General features: G+C 45.3%; 1 protein-coding gene across 1 annotated transcript in view; it reads right to left on the bottom strand.

The window, feature by feature from the left end:
* Positions 1 to 1,994: 1,994 nt before the first annotated feature.
* LOC134990158 (zinc finger protein 26-like) overlaps positions 1,995 to 20,598 on the bottom strand; it is a 33,922-nt gene continuing 15,318 nt past the window's right edge. The window contains exon 6 of the mRNA XM_063950655.1: positions 1,995 to 4,835. Within this exon, the coding sequence (XP_063806725.1) occupies positions 3,364 to 4,835 (1,472 nt within the window). The 3' untranslated portion in view covers positions 1,995 to 3,363. The remainder of the gene's footprint in view (positions 4,836 to 20,598) is intronic.

Raw genomic sequence — 20,598 nt, 5'->3', positions numbered from 1 at the left:
ACACCGAGCATTCACTCAGGTGTGCATATCACCACTCAAAAGCCAATTGGATACAAACGGTTTAAATAAGCATTTACTTCTTCATTGGGTATTCATATCTCCTGAGGAAACCGCCGTTTGCCTGTGGCGGAGAAACGCGTTGAGGGTTGTAGCTACTGTCGGTCCATTGAAGGAGATTCATACACTATAAACAATTTCATTGATCCTCACCGCTGTCACATGGGACAGAATGATACCGCCCGCCGCTGTGCTGAGACGCCCTGTCTGCAGACTGATCATCGGAGCTCGTGGCATCTCCCTCTGGTCCATCTGTGAGGGATACCTGCAGCCGCTTGTAGCTCACACTGCACTTTGCTATTGACGGGAACCAGCGGAGATTACCAACATTGGGTGAGAACACTGACCTATAAGTGAGGATACTGAACTACTTAAATTATCCACTTTAATACAATGGGATCCCTCTGGTATATACATAAACTGGAGTACTCCTACACTCTAATATGTTAATTAATGGACCGCAGTACTGCACATATCAGCTGATTCAATTGCATTTAAATACAACTGATCTAACATGAGTGATTACAGCTGAATCTGTATACAGTTTATATACAATCAGAAATATTGTGGCTACATTTTATCTGGTTATTATTGGCAGAACTGTTTTTATTGTGTTGAACTGTAATAAATATTAGAAATATTTTTATTTACATACCATCAGCGCTCTTTTATGTCTCTATTGAAACTTAAACAATCTATATTGTCTAAGGCATCCAGTTGCCGCATAGGAGCTGCTATCTAATAATCAATATATTTGGTGCTCATTTAATACATGTAACATTGCATTAGCGCCTGATTTAGCTAGGTAATTATATCTTGCATTTTGTCACCTCACTGACGTGACAGGCTCAGCTGTCAGTCATGTAGCCCCACTGCTCCCACTCTCTCCGTACTCATACATACATGCCTTTCTGGGAGTGTCTCATCCTGGTTGTCAGTGAGACAGTATATCTGGCACAGCTGTGTAATCATGATGTGAGTGTGTGCTGAGTAGTGAGTACTGCTAGCAGCAAGTCTCACAGCTTAACTGCAGTATAGCAGTGTGGTGGGGGTGGGGAGAAGGGGGTTGCTACACCAATGAGTCAAGGAATGGAGTAGTTGTATGGGACTCACACAGCAGGTGGTGAAAGCTTAAAAAGGAGGAGTGGTTGGAAGGGGAAGGATCTGGTAGGTTCAGAAGGGATTAGTGAGGGTAAGGACTCTCAAGGGAAATTGGAGTTGGATCCCACAGGTACCAAACTGGGTAAAGAGCAGTTTTTAGGAAGGAAATAGGCAAGCCAAACCCTATGGTTGACCCTTCTCTGCCTCATGTGGGGTAGATCCTTGGGCTCTCCAGTTCCTGGGGAGGCTGTGAATTCTTCTTGCCCACTACCTGGTGGTTCTGTGGCTATCTCAGGCCACAAACCTCCCAGATGCCTGGCCTCCAGATAAACATGAAATGGTCATGGAGGTGGTCATGGGCTCTGTGGAGTAGGTGGAACAAGCAAAGGAAAGTTGTGACCCTTCTGAAGGGGCAATGGTGGACATTGTGAATGGTGAAGAGAAGATTTTTGTGGGCGAAGAGTTATTCCATATATAGCAGAAGCATGGGTCCTCAGCCTATATGATGTGCCACCATTAATGTGGCTTCTATCTTGTCCGACCAAGCTTGATTTATGGGCTTTGTCATTTTTATAAGCAGGATAAAGGCTGATTTTTTATTTCTGCAGTAGACTAGAATAAGCCAAGACAGTCCCACTTCCATTATACCACCTGAATGTGACGGTCAGTGACCACCGTGCCATCACTTACCTGTATGCTTACACGTAACAGAATGATGGAACACTTACAAGGTTTCTTCACATCTTCTGGGGTCCACTCCGAGATTAGACATTATGGCGTAATTACTCAGATGGGAATATAAAACGGATAACAAAATAAAAGCTTTAATGTAATAATTAGATGCAAACAAAAGCTTTTATTATGAAATACAGGGGAGTATCCGCACCATATAGATGTAACATACAACAAACCACTGCAGATGGAACCCTGGTGATTCTAATGCACATGGTAATGTACAGGGTATATATGGATAGGATCTTGTATCACAAAAAACACTCGACACTCCTGATCAAGATGAGTGTCTGCAACAAGTTAGGCAAACTAGAAGAAGTGAAAACACGTTCCAATGGCCGCCATATTGTCGTGCAGCAATACAGATTGTGCAAACTGGTATTAGACATTCACATTTACACAAAACACAAGATACAAAATAAACAGCAGAAAAAAGACCTAAGCATTTGGGATGTATTATTTAGGAACTAAATAGAGGTAAATTAATGAATAGTGTGAGTAACAGTCATCAGTCTGCTTGTGAAGGTCTCTAGAGTGGAGGCCTCTTGGACTGTGCAAGGCAGTGAGTTCCAGGGTCAGGGCTGCAAAGCTAAAAGTTCAACCCTTAAATGAATGACAGGAGATTCTTGGTACTGCTGGTAACTGTCCTTCATCTGTAGAAGCAAGCAAGCAGGGCAGTAAGGAGGCAGAAGCTGCTTCTAGTACCTTGGACCATGTAATGTTGGGCTGGGAAGGTCAGTTAGCCAATTATGAAATAGATTTGTCATCTTACAGGCAGCCGGTGAAGGGAGTAGAGAATGGGTGTTAGGAGGCAGGAACGGGCTGGTTAGGTAACAGCTTGGCTGCTGCATTCTGTACTAGCTGCAAGCTCTGCAATTCTTTTGCTGGGTGACCCAGGTAGATGGCATTGCAGTAGTCTATGAACTTCTGAGGGAATCAAGTGCTTGGTTCTGGCTATGGTCAAACAGATGAAAGAACGAGGATTTGTATGTGGCAGATACATGATGTCTATGTCAGCCACAAACCAGGACAACACAAAGATTCAGCACATGTTCAGTATTTAGCAATTCTGAACACCAAAGCATAAATCCTGATGGTTGGTAAAGCTGTAGTCTTGTCCTTTGTTGGTGAGCTTCTATTATGTTTCACAAAGACGGAGTCACAGCCAACTGGCATCATCCACCCCTGGAGCTCAGCTAGACAACCATTTAGGATTGGTATTAGGTTCTCAGTACATGGAGCAAAAAGCAGGTCATCTGCATAGCAGTGGTAGACCAGGCCATGACATCTGATTATATCACCCAATGGTAGCATGTATATTGCATAAAGCATAGGAGATGAGGTTGGCCCTTGAGGAACATTGCATGACAGTGATAAATATACTCCAGAAGATGTAAATGGTTCCGTAATGGGTAATGTCTAATATGTTCAACAAGACCGGATTTATTTCTCTCACAGCATGAAAATGGCTTCTCACCTGTGAAATCGCTGATGATTAACAAGAACTGATTTCCATGCAAAACATTTCCCACACTCAGAACAGGAGTACGGCTTCTCACCTGTGTGACTTCTCTGATGTGTAACCAGAGCTGGTTTCTGTGTAAGACATTTCCCACACTCAGAACAGGAGTACGGCTTCTCGCCTGTGTGACTTCTCTGATGTGTAACAAGAGCTGATTTCTGTGTAAAACATTTCCCACACTCAGAACAGGAATACGGCTTCTCACCTGTGTGAGTATGCTGATGAATAACAAAATGTGATTTAGATGCAAAACATTTCCCACACTCAGAACAGGAATATGGCTTCTCACCTGTGTGACTTCTCTCATGTTTATCAAGAGCTGATTTCTGTGTAAAACATTTCCCACACTCAGAACATGGAAATGGCTTCTCACCTGTGTGACTTCTCTGATGTAAAACAAGATCTGATTTCCGTGGAAAACATTTCCTACACTCAGAACAGGAATATGGCTTCTCACCTGTGTGACTTCTCTGATGTGTAACAAGAGCTGATTTCTGTGTAAAACATTTCCCACACTCAGAACAGGAAAATGGCCTCTCACCTGTGTGACTTCTTTGATGTGTAACAAGAGCTGATTTCCGTGCAAAACATTTTCTACACTCAGAACAGGAATACGGCTTCTCACCTGTGTGACTTCTCTCATGTTTATCAAGAGCTGATTTCTGTGTAAAACATTTCCCACACTCAGAACATGGAAATAGCTTCTCACCTGTGTGACTTCTCTGATGTGCAACAAGATCTGACTTCCGTGCAAAACCTTTCCTACACTCAGAACAGGAATACGGCTTCTCACCTGTGTGACTTATCTGATGTGTAACAAGAACTGGTTTATATGCAAAACATTTCCCACACTCCGAACAGGAAAACGGCTTCTCACCTGTGTGACTTCTCTGATGTGTAACAAGATTTGAGTTCCATGCAAAACATTTCCCACACTCAGAACAGTAATACGGCTTCTCACCTGTGTGACTTCTCTGATGTGTAACAAGAACTGATTTATGTGCGAAACATTTCCCACACTCAGAACAGGAATACGGCCTCTCACCTGAGTGACTTCTCTGATGTGTAACAAGATGTGATTTATATGTAAAACATTTCCCACACTCAGAACATATCAGTGGCCTCTCACCTGCCTTAGCTGGCTGATTGGTAATACGCTTTGTGTTCTGTGTAAAACATTTGGCATCTATAGAACAGGGAAACACTGTATCTACTCTCAGAGCTGTAACAGATGCACCAATATCAGAGTGATCAGGAGAACATTCCCCAGGATCAGGGGGATCAGCTGATAGAGCTGGATGTATAATTGGGGTAATGGGGATATCTCCTGGAGATTCCTGTCTACTGTCATTATCTTTTATGTCACAATCCGGGGATAACATTAGATGTCCTTCTGAGATGTTCCTGCTTGTGTGTCCATCTGCTGGAAATAAAATACATTATGGAAATATAAAATGAGTAGACAAGACCCAGGGTGTTACAGGATACAATATATAATTCTATAACTGACATTTTTTACTTGTAATCATTGCTTTTATGTTTATTAAAAAACAAAAAAAGCTAGGATTCTTAGACTGGAGCTTGATCAATACTGAACGCTCATGTGGGATTACTAGAGGGGACGTGGACGCTCATGTGGGATTACTAGAGGTGACGTGGATGCTCATGTGGAATTACTAGAGGTGACGTGGACGCTCATGTGGAATTACTAGAGGTGACGTGGACGCTCATGTAGGATTACTAGAGGTGACATGGGCGCTCATGTGTGATTACTAGAGGTGACATGGACGCTCATGTGGGATTACTAGGGGTGACATGGGTGGGATCACAAGAGGTGACATGGGCGCTCATGTGGGATTACTAGAGGTGACATGGACGCTCATGTGGGAGTACTAGAGGTGACATGGACGCTCATGTGGGATTACTAGGGGTGACATGGGTGGGATCACAAGAGGTGACATGGGCGCTCATGTGGGATTACTAGAGGTGACATGGACGCTCATGTGGGATTACTAAAGGTGACATGGACGCTCATGTGGGATTACTAGAGGTGACATGGGCGCTCATGTGGTATTACTAGAGGTGACATAGGCGCTCATGTGGGATTACTAGAGGTGACATGGGCGCTCATGTGGGATTACTAGAGGTGACATGAACGCTAATGTGGGATTACTATAGGTGACATGAATGCTCATGTGGGATTACTAGAAGTGACATGGACGCTCATGTGGGATTACTAGAGGTGACATGGACGCTCATGTAGGATTACTAGAGGTGACATGGACGCTCATGTGGGATTACTAGAAGTGACATGGATGCTCGTGTGGGATTACTAGAGGTGACATGGACGCTCGTGTGGGATTACTAGAAGTAACATGGACGCTCGTGTGGGATTACTAGAGGTGACATGGACACTCGTGTGGGATTACTAGAGGTGACATGGACGATCTTGTGGGATTACTAGAGGTGACATGGACGCTCATGTGGGATTACTAGAGGTGACATGGACGCTCATGTGGGATCACAAGAGGTGACATGGACGCTCATGTGGGATTACTAGAGGTGACATGGATGCTCATGTGGGATTACTAGAGGTGACATGGGTGGGATCACAAGAGGTGACATGGGCGCTCATGTGGGATTACTAGAGGTGACATGGACGCTCATGTGGGATTACTAGAGGTGACATGGACGTTTATGTGGGATTACTAGAGGTGACAAGGACGCTCATGTGGGATTACTAGAGGTGACATGGGTGGGATCACAAGAGGTGACATGGGCGCTCATGTGGGATTACTAGAGGTGACATGGACGCTCATGTGGGAGTACTAGAGGTGACATGGACGCTCATGTGGGATTACTAGAGGTGACATGGACGCTCATGTGGGATTACTAGAGGTGACATGGGCGCTCATGTGGGATTACTAGAGGTGACATGGGCGCTCATGTGGGATTACTAGAGGTGACATGGGCGCTCATGTGGGATTACTAGAGGTGACATGAACGCTAATGTGGGATTACTAGAGGTGACATGAATGCTCATGTGGGATTACTAGAAGTGACATGGATGCTCATGTGGGATTACTAGAGGTGACATGGACGCTCATGTGCGATTACTAGAGGTGACATGGACGCTCGTGTGGGATTACTGGAGGAGACATGGACGCTCATGTGGGATTACTGGAGGAGACATGGACGCTCGTGTGGGATTACTGGAGGAGACATGGACGCTCGTGTGGGATTACTAGAGGTGACATGGTTGCAATAATAAAACAGCAAAGAAGAGAAAGTGCTGCCCTGTTTGTGCACTAATATATAACCTTTATTAAGTACAGTAAAGTATGTAAGATAAATCAGTGATATATAAAACACAAAGGTAAATGTATAAAGGTGAATAAAGTAATAAAAAAACAAGTGTATTTGTTGTTAAACATCGGCATGTATATTATATTGGGTGATAATTGATTCAGTGCTGGTAATCCTGTTCAGTAAGAATATATTGATATATTACACCCATACGAGGATGGGCTAAATGACATATTCAATAATATTGTGGCAGAGTTTCCTCCAGCGGTAATCTCAATGTAACATCATACTGTATGTATAAACACTTAATGGGGGAATTCAGTTCATCGCAAAAACTCCCCATCCAATTAGCCGCAAAAAGTTTTTAGTGCTAATTCTCCATAGGTTTTACTGCAAGTTTTTTATTTTGCGCACAAATGTCTGCGCACTGAGCAGTTGTGCGGTGTTAGGAGGAACTTGTTTCAAAAGGCTTTTTAGAAGTTTCCTACTGTATTGTCTTACTGACCTATAATTTCCTTCTGTAATGTCTTACTGACCTACAGTTCCCTACTGTATTGTCTTACTGACCTATAGTTTCTTACTGTATTGTCTTACTGACCTAATTTCCTACTGTATTGTCTAACTGATCTATAATTTCCTTCTGTATTGTCTTACTGACCTACAGTTTACTACTGTATGTCTTACTGACCTACAGTTTACTACTGTGTTGTATTACTGACCTACAGTTTACTACTGTATTGTCTTACTGACCTACAGTTTCTTACTGTATTGTCTTACTGACCTAGTTTCCTACTGTATTGTCTTACTGACCTATTTCCCTACTGTATTGTCTTACTGACCTATAGTTTTTCTGTATTGTCTTACTGACCTATAATTTCCTTCTGTATTGTCTTACTGACCTATAGTTTCCTACTGTATTGTCTTACTGACCTATAGTTTCTTAATGTATTGTTACTGATCTACAGTTTAATACTGTATTGTCTAACTGACCTATTGTTTCTTACTATATTGTCTTACTGACCTATAGTTTCCTTCTGTATTACATAGTAACATAGTATCCAAGGTTGAAAAAAAGACAATTTGTCCATCAAATTTGACCTATTTGTGGTCTCCTGTGCAGTATTAATTCTTTTTCATCCACTAGGGGTCACTGGAGTACTCTTAGGGACGGTCGATAGCAGGGAGAGACACATTTAAATATTCAAATGTGCAACCTTCCTCCACCATCCATATTCCCAAGTGCCTCAGTGTTTTTTGTGTCTTCGAGTCGGGAGGAGCCGTTCCTGAAGTCTGCAAGGACTTCTATTATTTATTTTTTTTAAATAAAGTATTTTTATTTCGAAGGAGAGTAGTTTGCATACAGACATTGCATAACAGGAACACATTAAACACGTAATGACATGTCCTCATCGGGGAACAGCATTCACTTTCGACTTATTTTCAAACTATGTCATTTGCTCATAGGCGCATAGGAATGTACAGTTATATATACCATTATTTTGCATTATCCGTACACTCTAGTATTCATGAAATCACATTATACTTTGTTTTGTTTCCCCCCCCTCAAATATAACTCTTACGGACAATCCGTCCGAGTAAAACCCTTTAAAAGAGAAGAAAACAATCAGAAACCAAACACAGAGAACCCCAGAAATAAAAAAATTAAAAAAACAAAGAGACAAAAAACATTATGGGGAAGAGGACGCATTGGGGGATACTAGCACTCTAAATCCTACCCTGTCCAGATGGGCACAGAGCCACTCTCTCATTCACAACCCATTGGGTGAGAAGGAAGCCTATGGCCCTAGAAGATCATAACTTGGCAAATCCAGGACCTGTTAGTAACCCTATCACCATTAAGTTGTAGGGTCTGGGACGGAGTATATGGATTCCAGCCATGGAGACCAAATTCTTTCAAATTTAGCGGAGGCATTGTGTTTCATATAAATGTATCGTTCCTTAAAAACAGTGTCGTTTATTAGTGCCTTAAGAGCGGGGAGTGTAGGGCCCTTAGGGGCCATCCATAGCCTCGCAATGCTCACCTTCGCCATTGCACATATGTTGCGAGCATATAGGCCCTCTGGACCAGACACAAAGTCAGAGCTACCCATTCCCAGGATGCAAAATTGCGGAGTAAGCATGGCCTCGTCCACCCCTGTGTTCCCCAGAATCGATCCGACCCCCGCCCAGAAAGCCCGCAGCACCGGACAATCCCAAATGAGGTGCCAAAAAGTACCTGCAGTCATCCCACACTTAGGGCAGTCACCCACACGACCCGTCCCGAATTTGGCCAGTCTGGCCGGGGTCATATATATTCTATGCAAAAGGAAGTATTGTATCTGTTGATACCTGATGGATTTGGTAACCGTGCACGGAGTTTCCAAAGCAAGGGCCCAGTTCTCTTCATCTATGGGGCCCAGATCCTGCTCCCATTTGACACGGAGACGTGTCAAAGGATCTATATGGAGTTTGGCGAGTAGATAACCATAAGCATGGGAAATCATCTTAACTCGACCCAGCATACTTACAAAGGTCTTAACGGGAAATTGTATAATTTTAGGGGGGGAATTGGTGAATTGGGACTGCAAGGCATGTCTGAGCTGGAGGTATCTAAAAAAATAGGAGTTAGGCAAATTAAACTCATCTTTTAGTTGTTGGAAGGATTTGAGCGTATTATCCGTATAAAGGTGATTTATGGAAATCACTGATTTAGGGGCCCAAACTTCCCTCCCCTCGAGCGCATACAGTTCAGGGAGCCATTTAGAATACCAGAGGGGGGTGTCCGGGTCCAATCCATCAAATTTCAAAAGAATTTTTAGTGCCTGCCACACCTTCATGGCTTGGTATATAAGAGGAGGGAGGAACCGGGCCAAGCTCCCACTCAGCAACACCTGCAGGGGGGATAAGTCGGGGAAGTAGCATTGGACAAATACCCAGTGTAGAGAAGTGACGCCAGTATCCTGTACCCATGCACTAATATGAGACAGCTGAGCGGCAGAGTAGTACATCTGAAAGTTTGGCAAGGCCAGACCTCCGTCGCTGCGCAGCCTGGTGAGAGTGTTCAGTTGTATTCTAGGACGTTTGCTAGCCCATATTAAAGAAGACAGGACACTAGTCAATTTTCTAAAGAAGGATGGAAGAATATATACAGGGGATTGCAGAACCACATATAGAATCTTAGGTAGTATTATCATTTTTACGAGGCTGACCCTGCCAGATACAGTCAATGGAAGCTTACACCAAGTCTTGGATTTACGAGTAATTTGTTGCATGATCGGATCAAGGTTCAAAGGTGTAAAGTCAGAGGGGTCATTGGTTACCTGAATCCCAAGATATTTAAATTTCGCCGTCCAACATAGCGGTAGGGAGATTTTAGGAGCAGCAGGGGGGGGGGGCAATCACAGGCATAATAGAGGACTTAGACCAGTTAATATGAAGGCCTGAATATACACCGAACTCCTCAATCAATTGCAACACTGTAGGCATAGACCTGGTGTAATCCTGCAGAAACAACAGCATGTCGTCAGCGTAAAGGGCAATCCTATCCTCACGAGGGCCGGTATGAATGCCCACCACGCCTGGGTGGGACCTTATTAGACAGGCCAAGGGTTCGATGGCCAGGGCAAACAAGGTTGGGGACAGAGGACATCCCTGCCTGGTCCCGCGAAACAGGCGGAACGAGGGAGAGATATAGCCATTCACTGAGATTCTGGCAGTCGGGTGCTGATAAAGCAATTTAATCCATTTTATAAAATTAGGCCCGAAACCCATAGCTGTCATGACCTCCCATAGATAGGACCACTCGATACAGTCAAATGCCTTGGCGGCATCCAGTGAGACCACTACCGAGTCAGAGGGGAAGTCATATGGGATTTGTAAGATGGTATATAATCTACGTAGGTTAATAGAAGTGGACATCCCTGGCATAAAGCCGGTCTGGTCAGAGTGGATAATGGAAGTAATTACGGTGTTGAGTCGAACTGCTAAAATCTTTGCCAGGATCTTAGCGTCAGTGGGAATCAATGATATCGGTCTATAGGATTCTGGGGATCTAGGGTCTTTTCCGGGCTTCGGGATCACTATAATAATCGCCTCCGCCATAGAGGGGGGAAGTTGATCATTAACAAAAATATCAGAATACAGGGCGTGAAGCCTAGGACCGAAGAAATCAATGTGGGTCTTGTATCTGAAGGGATGCCGTCATAGCCCGGTGCCTTGCCGCTGGGAGACAAGCCAATAGCCGCCGTTACCTCTTCCAGAGTTAAGGGTGCCTCCAGCATCTCAGAGGCCTCCGGGGGGAGTGAGGGTAGGGGAATATTACTTAAATAAGCGGAGAGGTCTGATGTCGAGTCTACCAGTTGTGAACTGTAGACCTCAGCATAGTAGGAGCGGAATAGCTGCGCAATTTCCGGCGTGGTGTTCACAAGGGAGCCATCGCTACCGGTCATCTGAGCAATTGTAGAACCTGGGCGGTCACTGTGCACCAATCGAGCCAACAGGCCACCTGGCCTATCGCCCTGCATGTAAATATTAGTAGCCTGAAATAGAAGCGAGCGCGAGTTTTTATCAGACAGATGAGCCACCCATGCCGACTGGGCCGCCAGCCAGCGTACCTTCAGCGCAGGGGTGCCATCCACCAAGTATCTAGATTCCAAATCCCTGGCGTCACTCTCAAGGGCTCGCTCTCTCTCCCTGCAGGACATTTTGAGGGCAGAAATACGTCTAATATACGTTCCCCTTAGGAATGCCTTAAATGAATCCCAAACCACTGTTCCGGGGGCCGAGCCTACATTGTCAGTAAAGTATCCCTCCCACTGAGTCACCTGGTCAGAGCAGTCACCTATTTGCAGCAGCCAGGAAGGATGCAGTTTCCAATAAGATTGACCCCTCTGGCTCACCATAGCGAGAGTCAACACCATAGGGGAGTGATCAGATATACCCCGGGCCTCGTATTGGACGTCAACCACCCTAGCGAGAAGAACGGGGGAGAGTAGGGTCAGATCGATCCTGGAGAACGAACCATGCGTGCCAGAGAAGCATGAAAACTGTCTAGTCGTAGGGTGCCGAGCTCTCCACACATCCACCCACTGCAAATTATTCAGAAAATCAGCAAATTTAGTAGGACTAGAGCGGACCCCAGCAGCCTGCGGAGAGCGCCATCTGTCTAAAGCTAAATTCATGACATTGTTAAAGTCACCCAAGCAGATTACCGGGGTGTCCGGAGAGGAGGCTATGAATGAAGCGGCCTGCTGTAGTACATCGTACGAGAATGGGGGGGGGATATAAACCGCCAGTATGTAGTAGGGTTGGGAACTTAGTCTACATTCAAGGAACACAAATCGACCGTATTTGTCAGTCTTGACCGATACCAGCTCAAATTGGACCGATTTCTTTATCAGGATTGACACACCCCTGGAGGAAGAGGAGTGAGAAGCGTGATAGGCCCAGCCCACCCAGGGTCTTCTAAGTGACAGTAACCTATTCCCCTCCAAGTGAGTCTCGCAGAGACATGCAACATCCGGGCCATATTTCCGAAGTGTAGTTAATACTAAGGAACGCTTTATCTTATTATTTAAACCTCGAACATTCCATGTCAGAAATTTCAAATTAGCCATAGATCTGGTAATATTCTATGTAGTAACCTAAAGATACAGTCCAGCGAATATTCCTGGAAATTGTTAGTGAGGGTAATAACAGTGCTATACTACTCAATCCCTGATTCTTAATCGACAGTATCCAATGCATCAGACATACTTCCCACATCAAAATGAATGTACTCCAAAACAAATTTAAGCATGAGAAAAATAACAAACTATAGAAAGAAAAAAACTTGTGTAAGGCACAGCAACAAGCTGTTCGCTGAACTCTCCCCCCCCTCCCCGTATACCACCCCTAACTTCGGCATACTTAAATCCCAAACTATCGTTTCTATCTCTCAAGGGCTAAATACTAAACAAAACCCTTAACCAAAGTCAAGCGATCAAGAGAAAGAAAAGAAAAGTCCTGAGCCACCAACGCCAAGGGGGGGCTCCCTGGACAATGGGTAGATGCCTCTGGTGGTCCCAACCGATCATTAGACAGTGCAGGGCCTCAATCCGGGGCCATCTGGCGCGCTCCCGGAGCATATCTGTCCAGCCATTGGGCCGCCTCTCTAGGGGAATTGAAGAATTTGGTTTCCCCGTCCGCTACCACCCGGAGTCGGGAGGGGAATAGCATAGAGTAGGAGACGTTCAGGTCTCTGAGGCGCCTCTTGATAGGCATAAACTGGGCTCGATCCTTCTGGACTTCCGCGGCAAAATCAGGAAAAGCAGACACGGTAACCCCGTTTCTGGTAAGGGGGCCTTTTGTGCGTCCCAACCGGAGGACCGAGTCACGGTCCTTATAATGCAGAAATTTGGCGATGAAGGTGCGCGGAGGGGCGCCAGGAGGTAGAGGACGAGATGGTATCCGGTGTGCACGCTCCACCGTAAACTGTGCCGTGAAGGATTCAGCGCCGTACAGTTCCTTAAGCCATGACTCCAGGAAGACCTCAGGCTGGGAGCCCTCCTCCTTCTCCGGCAGGCCCACAAATCGCACATTATTTCTACGCAGCCGACCCTCCATGTCTAGTAATTTGGATTGAAGGGATGTTACTTGCTGGGTTACCGTGGAAATAGATTGTTTCATAGGACCGCACATATCCTCCAGATTCGAGACACGGGTTTCTGCCTCTCCCACTCTCTCTCGTATGCGCTGGACGTCCTGCCGAAGCAGTGAGAGATCACACTGCACTTTCTCCATCTTATCTGAAAGACGCTGTTCCGATCCAGCTATTGCCTCCAGCACTTGTTGAAGAGATGGAGCTGCGGGTGTGTTAGGGGATTCAGCAGCTGTTGCAGGTGGGGAGTAGGAGTGGGACGGAGAGGCCCCCTGCGAAGCGGCCTGCGAGGCCCGTTGGTTTAGTGGGTTAGGTTGTCTGGCAAATTTCTCCAGCTTCGCCGCAGCCGTGCGCTGGCCGTCCCGAACCATGACGGACAATAGGTAGTAACAGACACTCCGGTATAATCTCAGGTCAAAAGCGTAGAAGGAGACTTCAGCAATGAGTGAATTTTAGGGTTGTAATAAGCAGAAACACATCCGCAGCTGGTCTCCAAAGTAGTAGGCAAATGTAAAAGAAAGTACTGGCAGCGTCCCAGAATATAGGTGAGAGCAGGAGCGATGCAGTTATTTAGTATGTAAAATAAGACAGCAACTGAAGTCAAAGTGTAATTTGATCCCAGGAGGTAGAAGTCACTCACCAGTTACATATCAGTCAGCCTTTAAGTGAGAGTGTTCCCTCTATGACTGGAAGCAGCAGTCCAGAGCAGTGGGGCCGGGAATCTCCAAAATTGAGGCCGGGGATCCGGAGGAGGTGTAGGCCGCAAATCCGGAAGTATGTCTCCTCGGCCGTACAGACCCCGGGGAGAGCGGGGAAATCGCCTGCCGGTGCCCTGCAGCGTAGGGAAGAAAAGCAGGGTATTCAGGCACACCAAAGGGGCCAGGATATTACAGGAGGATGTTTAATCCAGGGAGCTCCCGGGATCTGCTTCCTACTCCTGTGCTGCCGTGGCCACGCCCCCCTTCTATTTTTATTTTTAACTTTTTCCTTCCAGTCCCTTCCCAGCTTACCTTAATTAGCGTGGGTCCGGGACTGTGTGTGCTGCTATAGCAGCATAAGGCTTGTCAGCGCTTATAAGAGAAGTGCCGCCATAGACCTTATCAGCAAATGCTGACTCAGCCATGGCTGCAGAAGCAGGACCAATGTTACAGAGAAGGCCCATCATTGCCTCCAGACCCCGCAGGTGCAGCGAGTATAGAGCAGATGGTCAGCTCACGCTGCCGCCGCTCCGTGTGTGTGTAATTTCACTACTGAGAGGGGTTACAGGCGCTGCGCCCGATACCCTCTCCCCAGGGACGCTGCTGTGGACTTAAAGGCAGGGACAGAGCAGCTCCTGCACACTCTCCCTAGATCACTGTGCCTCGCAGCGCTCCCCAGCGACCAGCCGCGGACAGCTTTATCTGCCACCACTGGGCGCCGTCAGGCTCCACAGTTCTTCAGCTTCCTTGAGCCCAATTGCGGCTCCCAGCAGCGGTCACACTTGGCTGACGGCAGCGCGGCTCCCAGCAGCGGTCACATCTCACTGCCGCCGCTGGCCGACGTCACGCTGCACAGCAAGATCCCCGGCTCCACACAGCACGGCTCCCATCACGTTACCGCCTCTCAGCAGCAGCGCTATCCCGATCCTCTGGTACGCGGCGGTCAGCTCTAAAATAACACATCCTAGATCTGAATGAATTAAATATTCTTATTAAATACTTTGTTCTTTACATAGTTGAATGTGCTGACAACAAAATCACACAAAAAAATAAGAATTTACTCACCGGTAATTCTATTTCTCGTAGTCTGTAGTGGATGCTGGGTACTCCGTAAGGACCATGGGGTATAGACGGGCTCCGCAGGAGACTGGGCACTCTAAAAGAAAGATTAGGTACTATCAGGTGTGCACTGGCTCCTCCCTCTATGCACCTCCTCCAGACCTCAGTTAGAATCTGTGCCCAGCCAATCAATATGTCACTTTGTAAAGATTCAAGATGTAATTGCTGTGGTCCGTGATTGTGCGTCTTGTCCACAGGAATTCATGATTTCACTGAATACTCACACATTCCAATTTGGCCACCGCGCATTTTCAGTTTGCGGTAAAACAAAAACATTATCACTCAGTCACTGCCACTTGGTCTCTTATCAGTGCCTCCGGTATTTACAAGAAGTGATGTCTGGGGGAAGGGATGTCTGTGGTGATTGCTCATCACAGATCTATGGAAGTGAAAATAGTTCCGCACTGAGACAATCTGCTCAAGACTTTGTATCAATACATGTTTTTTCAGCAGGCTTTACGCCGTACAATGTCCTAGTTTAGCAGTTTTACCTGACAGCGGTAAAATCACAGTATTTGTCATCTGGTACTGGCAGTACTCTAACCACGGCCAGTTTCCATGCACTGGGTGCATTCGACTATTCGCAAAGATACTAGTATCTTCCAGACATCCTACTTTGGAATGCTTCATTCGAGTCCTTTGCTGCTTAATCTGCTCGCAGAGGGGGCCACTGGCACCAGGGTCCAGGGTATCGATATTCTCATGGCTCCAAATACAAAATTACACTGCGGGGGGACTCGAATAAGAGATTTGGAGTCTGGAATTGGATAATTCTGACGACTAACACAATTCTCAACTGTTTGGATACTATAGTCCAACATGGTCTATTTCAAGGTCTGTGCAGACCAGAAAAGATTACTGTCAATGCCTAGAACTCAGGCCTGTTTACAAGTCTCTGCACAGGCAGTTCATTTCTTACAAAGCCGGCCGTGGTGGCGTGCGTCTGTAATCCCAGCTACCTGAGAGGCTGAGGCTGGCGGATTGCTTGAGTCCAGGAGTTCTGGTCCTCACTGAGCTATGTCGATCGGGTGTCCGCACTAATACCCTTATTTATCAATGAGTGATAAATTTCACTGTGGGTGATAAATTGCACCAGCCAATCAGCTCCTAACTTTCATATTTGGCCAAATAACGTGACTGCAGTCGCATACATCAACAACAAAGAAGGACTCGAAGCCCCATGCCCATGGGAGAGGTTTCTCGATTCCTAGATTGAGTTGAACATCACCAGGTGATGGACAACTAGAACAGTCATCAGGTTTTTCACCAAATAAAATGGTCTCTGCATACACAGGTGTTCCAGATCGTAGTCCAGCAGTGGGGGTTCACACGGGTGGATCTACTGGCATCTCGCCAATTCATCAGACACTCAAGTAGAGGTTCAAAACAAGGCTGGGGGCAGTGTACAATAGCGTGGCATTCGCGCTGCTTACTCTGTTGATAAAGCGGATCAAGTAAGAAAAGCCACGACTAATTTCAGTGGCGCTTCTTTGGAATCTGAGAGCGGGGTTCTCGGATCCTCACTGTCTACTCACAGACAGTCCATGGCCGGTCGCTACGTCCATACCTTCTGGAAAAGGGTCAGTTTCGTTACCCCAAGTTAGCTCGGTTGAGTTTCACGAGATGACTATGGAAACCACTCTCTTAAAATGAGAGGGCATTCCACTGTCAGTTATACCAAGCATGTTACATGCTGGGAAGCCAGTTACAGCAGCTCATTATCACAGGATTGAGCGACCTTATGTTGGATGGGGTGAAGCTCGGAAGATTCTGAAATCTTCTTTCAAATGATTCCGTCTGGTGCTATGTTTACAAACGGGGTTAGGTGGAGGACTAGGTTTAAGAACACTAAAGATGACGGTTTCTAGTTTGACGAATTTCATTCAGCACCATTTGGCTCTTTTGCCAACAGCGCATACGTTTCTGCAGGGTGTCCTTACAGTTAACCTTCATTTATACCACCTACAGCTCCATGGGACTTCAATAGACTTTTAGGGTTTTGGAGTCCTCACCTTTTGAACTCTTCCAACAAGGGGCTGTTAGGTTTCTCAATTACACACCAGTTTTCTTCTAGCCTGGACTTCGGCAGGGTGTGTTCTAAATGATGTCATGCAAACCCCCGTATCTGATGTTTAAAGATTACAATGCGCAATTTCGAAATAATTCCGTTATTCAACCAGAGGTAGTAGCCTCTCTTCACATAAATTTACAGAGGGCTCAGAAACTCCAGTTACGGTGAATGTGGTTCGTGTGCTTTGCATTTATGTAGCCGATATCAACAGTACATAGAATACATTGCTTGCTCTTTATAATGCAGTCACCGTAGTTTGGACAAATTCCAGTTGGAGGTAGGCTGGAGGAATTAAGCTGAACATTCGTCAGGCTTCTTTTCATACTAGTTTACAACCGCTTGATTTGATTTCAGCATTCCACGCGTTCTGTGGGAACGGCAGTGACAGCAGGTGGTCAACATAGTTGTCACGGCAGACGTTTGTGCGCTTTTACAAGTTTAATACCTTTGCGGCATCAGCATCTAGCTTTGGCTGTCTAATATTACAGGTGACAACCAGCTCTCCCGCCCAAGGGGGAAACTTTGGTACGTCCCAAGAGTAGTCCAGTGACCCCTAGTGGATGAAAAAGAAAATAGGATTTTGGTACTTACCAGGTAAATCTTTTTCTTTGAATCCATAGGGGGCACTGGACGCCCACCCAGAGCAGTTTCACCTGTCTTGTGGTAGGTTCAGTATATCTTATGGTAACACATTCTCACCAACTTGTTGGAAGCTTACGGTGATTATCGGTTGTCGGGTCAACTTTCCAGTTGACCGTTATGTTAGGTGTCAACTTTTCAGTTGTCCGTTATGTTAGGTGTCAACTTTCCAGTTGACCGTTATTTTATAATGTTGTAACTGTCCATTGTTCATCCTCTCTTTCGCTCCTGTTCATCTCAGCACAAAAACACTGAGGCACTTGAGAGTATGGAGGGTGGAGGAAGGTTGGATATTTGAATATTTAAATGCGTCTCTCCCTGCTATCGACCGTCCATATCCCTAAAAGTACTCCAGTGACCCCTATGGATTCAAAGAAAAGGATTTACATGGTAAGTACCAAAATCCTATTTTTTGGACTAAATTCTGTCTGATGCGGTTGTCAGCCGTTGTGTTTATTCCTTTTTTTTTAATAACTATAGTGCGTGACTACGCACCATAACCCTTGATATCCTTATCCATTAGGAATTTATCCAACCCATTCTTAAAGGTGTTGACTGAGTCCGCCATTACAACTCTCTCAGGCAGGGAATTACAAACACATATTGTCCTTACTGTGAAAAAACAGTTTCCCCGCTTTGTGCGGAGTCTCCTCTCCTCTAACCTGAGTGTCCACGTGTCATCTGTGCTGATCTTACCATAAACAGGTCCCATGCAAGCTCTGTGTATTGTTCCCTTATATATTTGCAAATGTTGATCATGTCCCCTTAGTCTCCTCTTTTCCAGTATAAACATGCCTAGCAAGCCTTTCCTCATATTCCAGCATCTCCATGCCCTTAATTAGTTTGTTCGCCCGCCTCTGAACCTTTTCTAACTCCAGGATATCCTTTTTGTAGTATGGTGCCCAAAATTGTACACAGTATTCAAGATGTGGCCTCACTAGTGATTTATATAATGGGAGTATAACACTCTCGTCCCTTGCATCAATTCCTCGTTTTATGCATGCTAATATCTTATTAGCTTTCTTTGCTGCAATCCGACTTTGGGTACTGCTGCTTAGTTTGCTATCTATGTGAACACCTAAGTCTTTTTGGTATCGTCTGCAAAAATTGACACCATGTTCCCTAGACCTACTGTTAGGTCGTTAATGAAAATGTTGAACAATAGTGGTCCTAGTACAGACCCTTGCGGCACACCACTTGGCACTTCAGTCCAATTTGAAAATGATTCATTAACCACAACGTACTGCTAACTATTATCTAACCAATTTCTGACCCAAGTGCATATTGTGCTCCCTAGCCCTATTCCTTGTACCTTATAGATAAGTCGCATGTGTGGTACAGTATCGAACGCTTTGGCAAAGTCTAAAAAGATTACATCCACCTCCTTACCCTGATCAAGGTTTGCACTTACGGTTTCATAAAAGCCAAGTAAGTTGGTTTGATATGATCTGTCCTTCACAAATCCATGTTGATTCCTTTTAATGACCTTACTGAACTTCCTAATACTATCCCTCAGAATATCTTCCAATACTTTCCCCACTATAGATGTAAGACTAACTGGTCTATAATTACCCGGTTAAGCTTTACTTCCCTTTTTAGATACTGACACTACTTCCGCTATACGCCAGTCTTTGGGTACCATACCCGATATAACTGAATCTTTAAAGATCAAAAATAGCGGTCTTGCAAGTTCAGAGTGAAGCTCCATAAGAACCCTAGGGTGAATTCCATCGGGACCCGGTGACTTATTAATCTTTAAAAATTTTAATCGGTCACAGACTACCTCCTCACTTAAAACCACTTAACGGACGATTTTTCCCTTCAAAAGCGTTAAAACATTGTATTTTTTTATTTATTTATCTTATTTAATCACGTTGAAATAGTATTTTTTTAAATATTTAAACATTATATTATGCACATCTGCAGAACGGATCTCCTCGTCAAAAACGGGGGGACAGGGTGGGACGGCGCAGTTGCATGAAATCTGACCATGCCAGTTAAGCACCAGTGGGACATTCTCTTTATTGAGACTGTGGGGTATATTTACTAAGCTCCCGATTTTGACCGAGATGCCGTTTTTTCATCAAAGTGTCATCTCGGTCAATCTCGGTCATTTACTAAACACTAATCACGGCAGTGATGAGGGCATTCGTAATTTTTTGCTAGTTCAGGTAAAAAATTACGAATGAATACACCATCGGTCAAATTACGCCTGTTTAGATACGAATCTCGGTCATTTACTAAGCAAAAAAACACAAAACACTGCCGTGAAAAATTACAATTCGCAAAAAAGTCCTAAAAAAAAACAGACCTGCTTTTTTTATTCGTGATTTGAGATGCATGCAGGGATCCATGAGATCCGTGCATGTATATCAATGGGAAGGGGTGGGAAAGTGTTTTTTGTTGTTAAAAAAAATTGCGTGGGGTCCCCCCTCCTAAGCATAACCAGCCTCGGGCTCTTTGAGCCGATCCTGGTTGCAGAAGTATGGGGAAAAAAATGACAGGGGTTCCCCCATATTTAAGCAACCAGCATCGGGCTCTGCGCCTGGTCCTGGTCCCAAAAATACGGGGGACAAAAAGAGTAGGGGTCCCCCGTATTTTTAAAACCAGCACCGGGCTCCACTAGCTGGACAGATAATGCCACAGCCGGGGGTCACTTTTATACTGCGCCCTGCGGCCGTGGCATCAAAAATCCAACTAGTCACCCCTGGCCGGG

Source organism: Pseudophryne corroboree, unplaced genomic scaffold (assembly GCF_028390025.1).
Source record: "Pseudophryne corroboree isolate aPseCor3 unplaced genomic scaffold, aPseCor3.hap2 scaffold_1149, whole genome shotgun sequence".
Taxonomy (NCBI): domain Eukaryota; kingdom Metazoa; phylum Chordata; class Amphibia; order Anura; family Myobatrachidae; genus Pseudophryne; species Pseudophryne corroboree.
The sequence above is the reverse complement of the archived record's forward strand: the minus strand, read 5'-3'. Positions and strand labels throughout refer to the sequence as shown.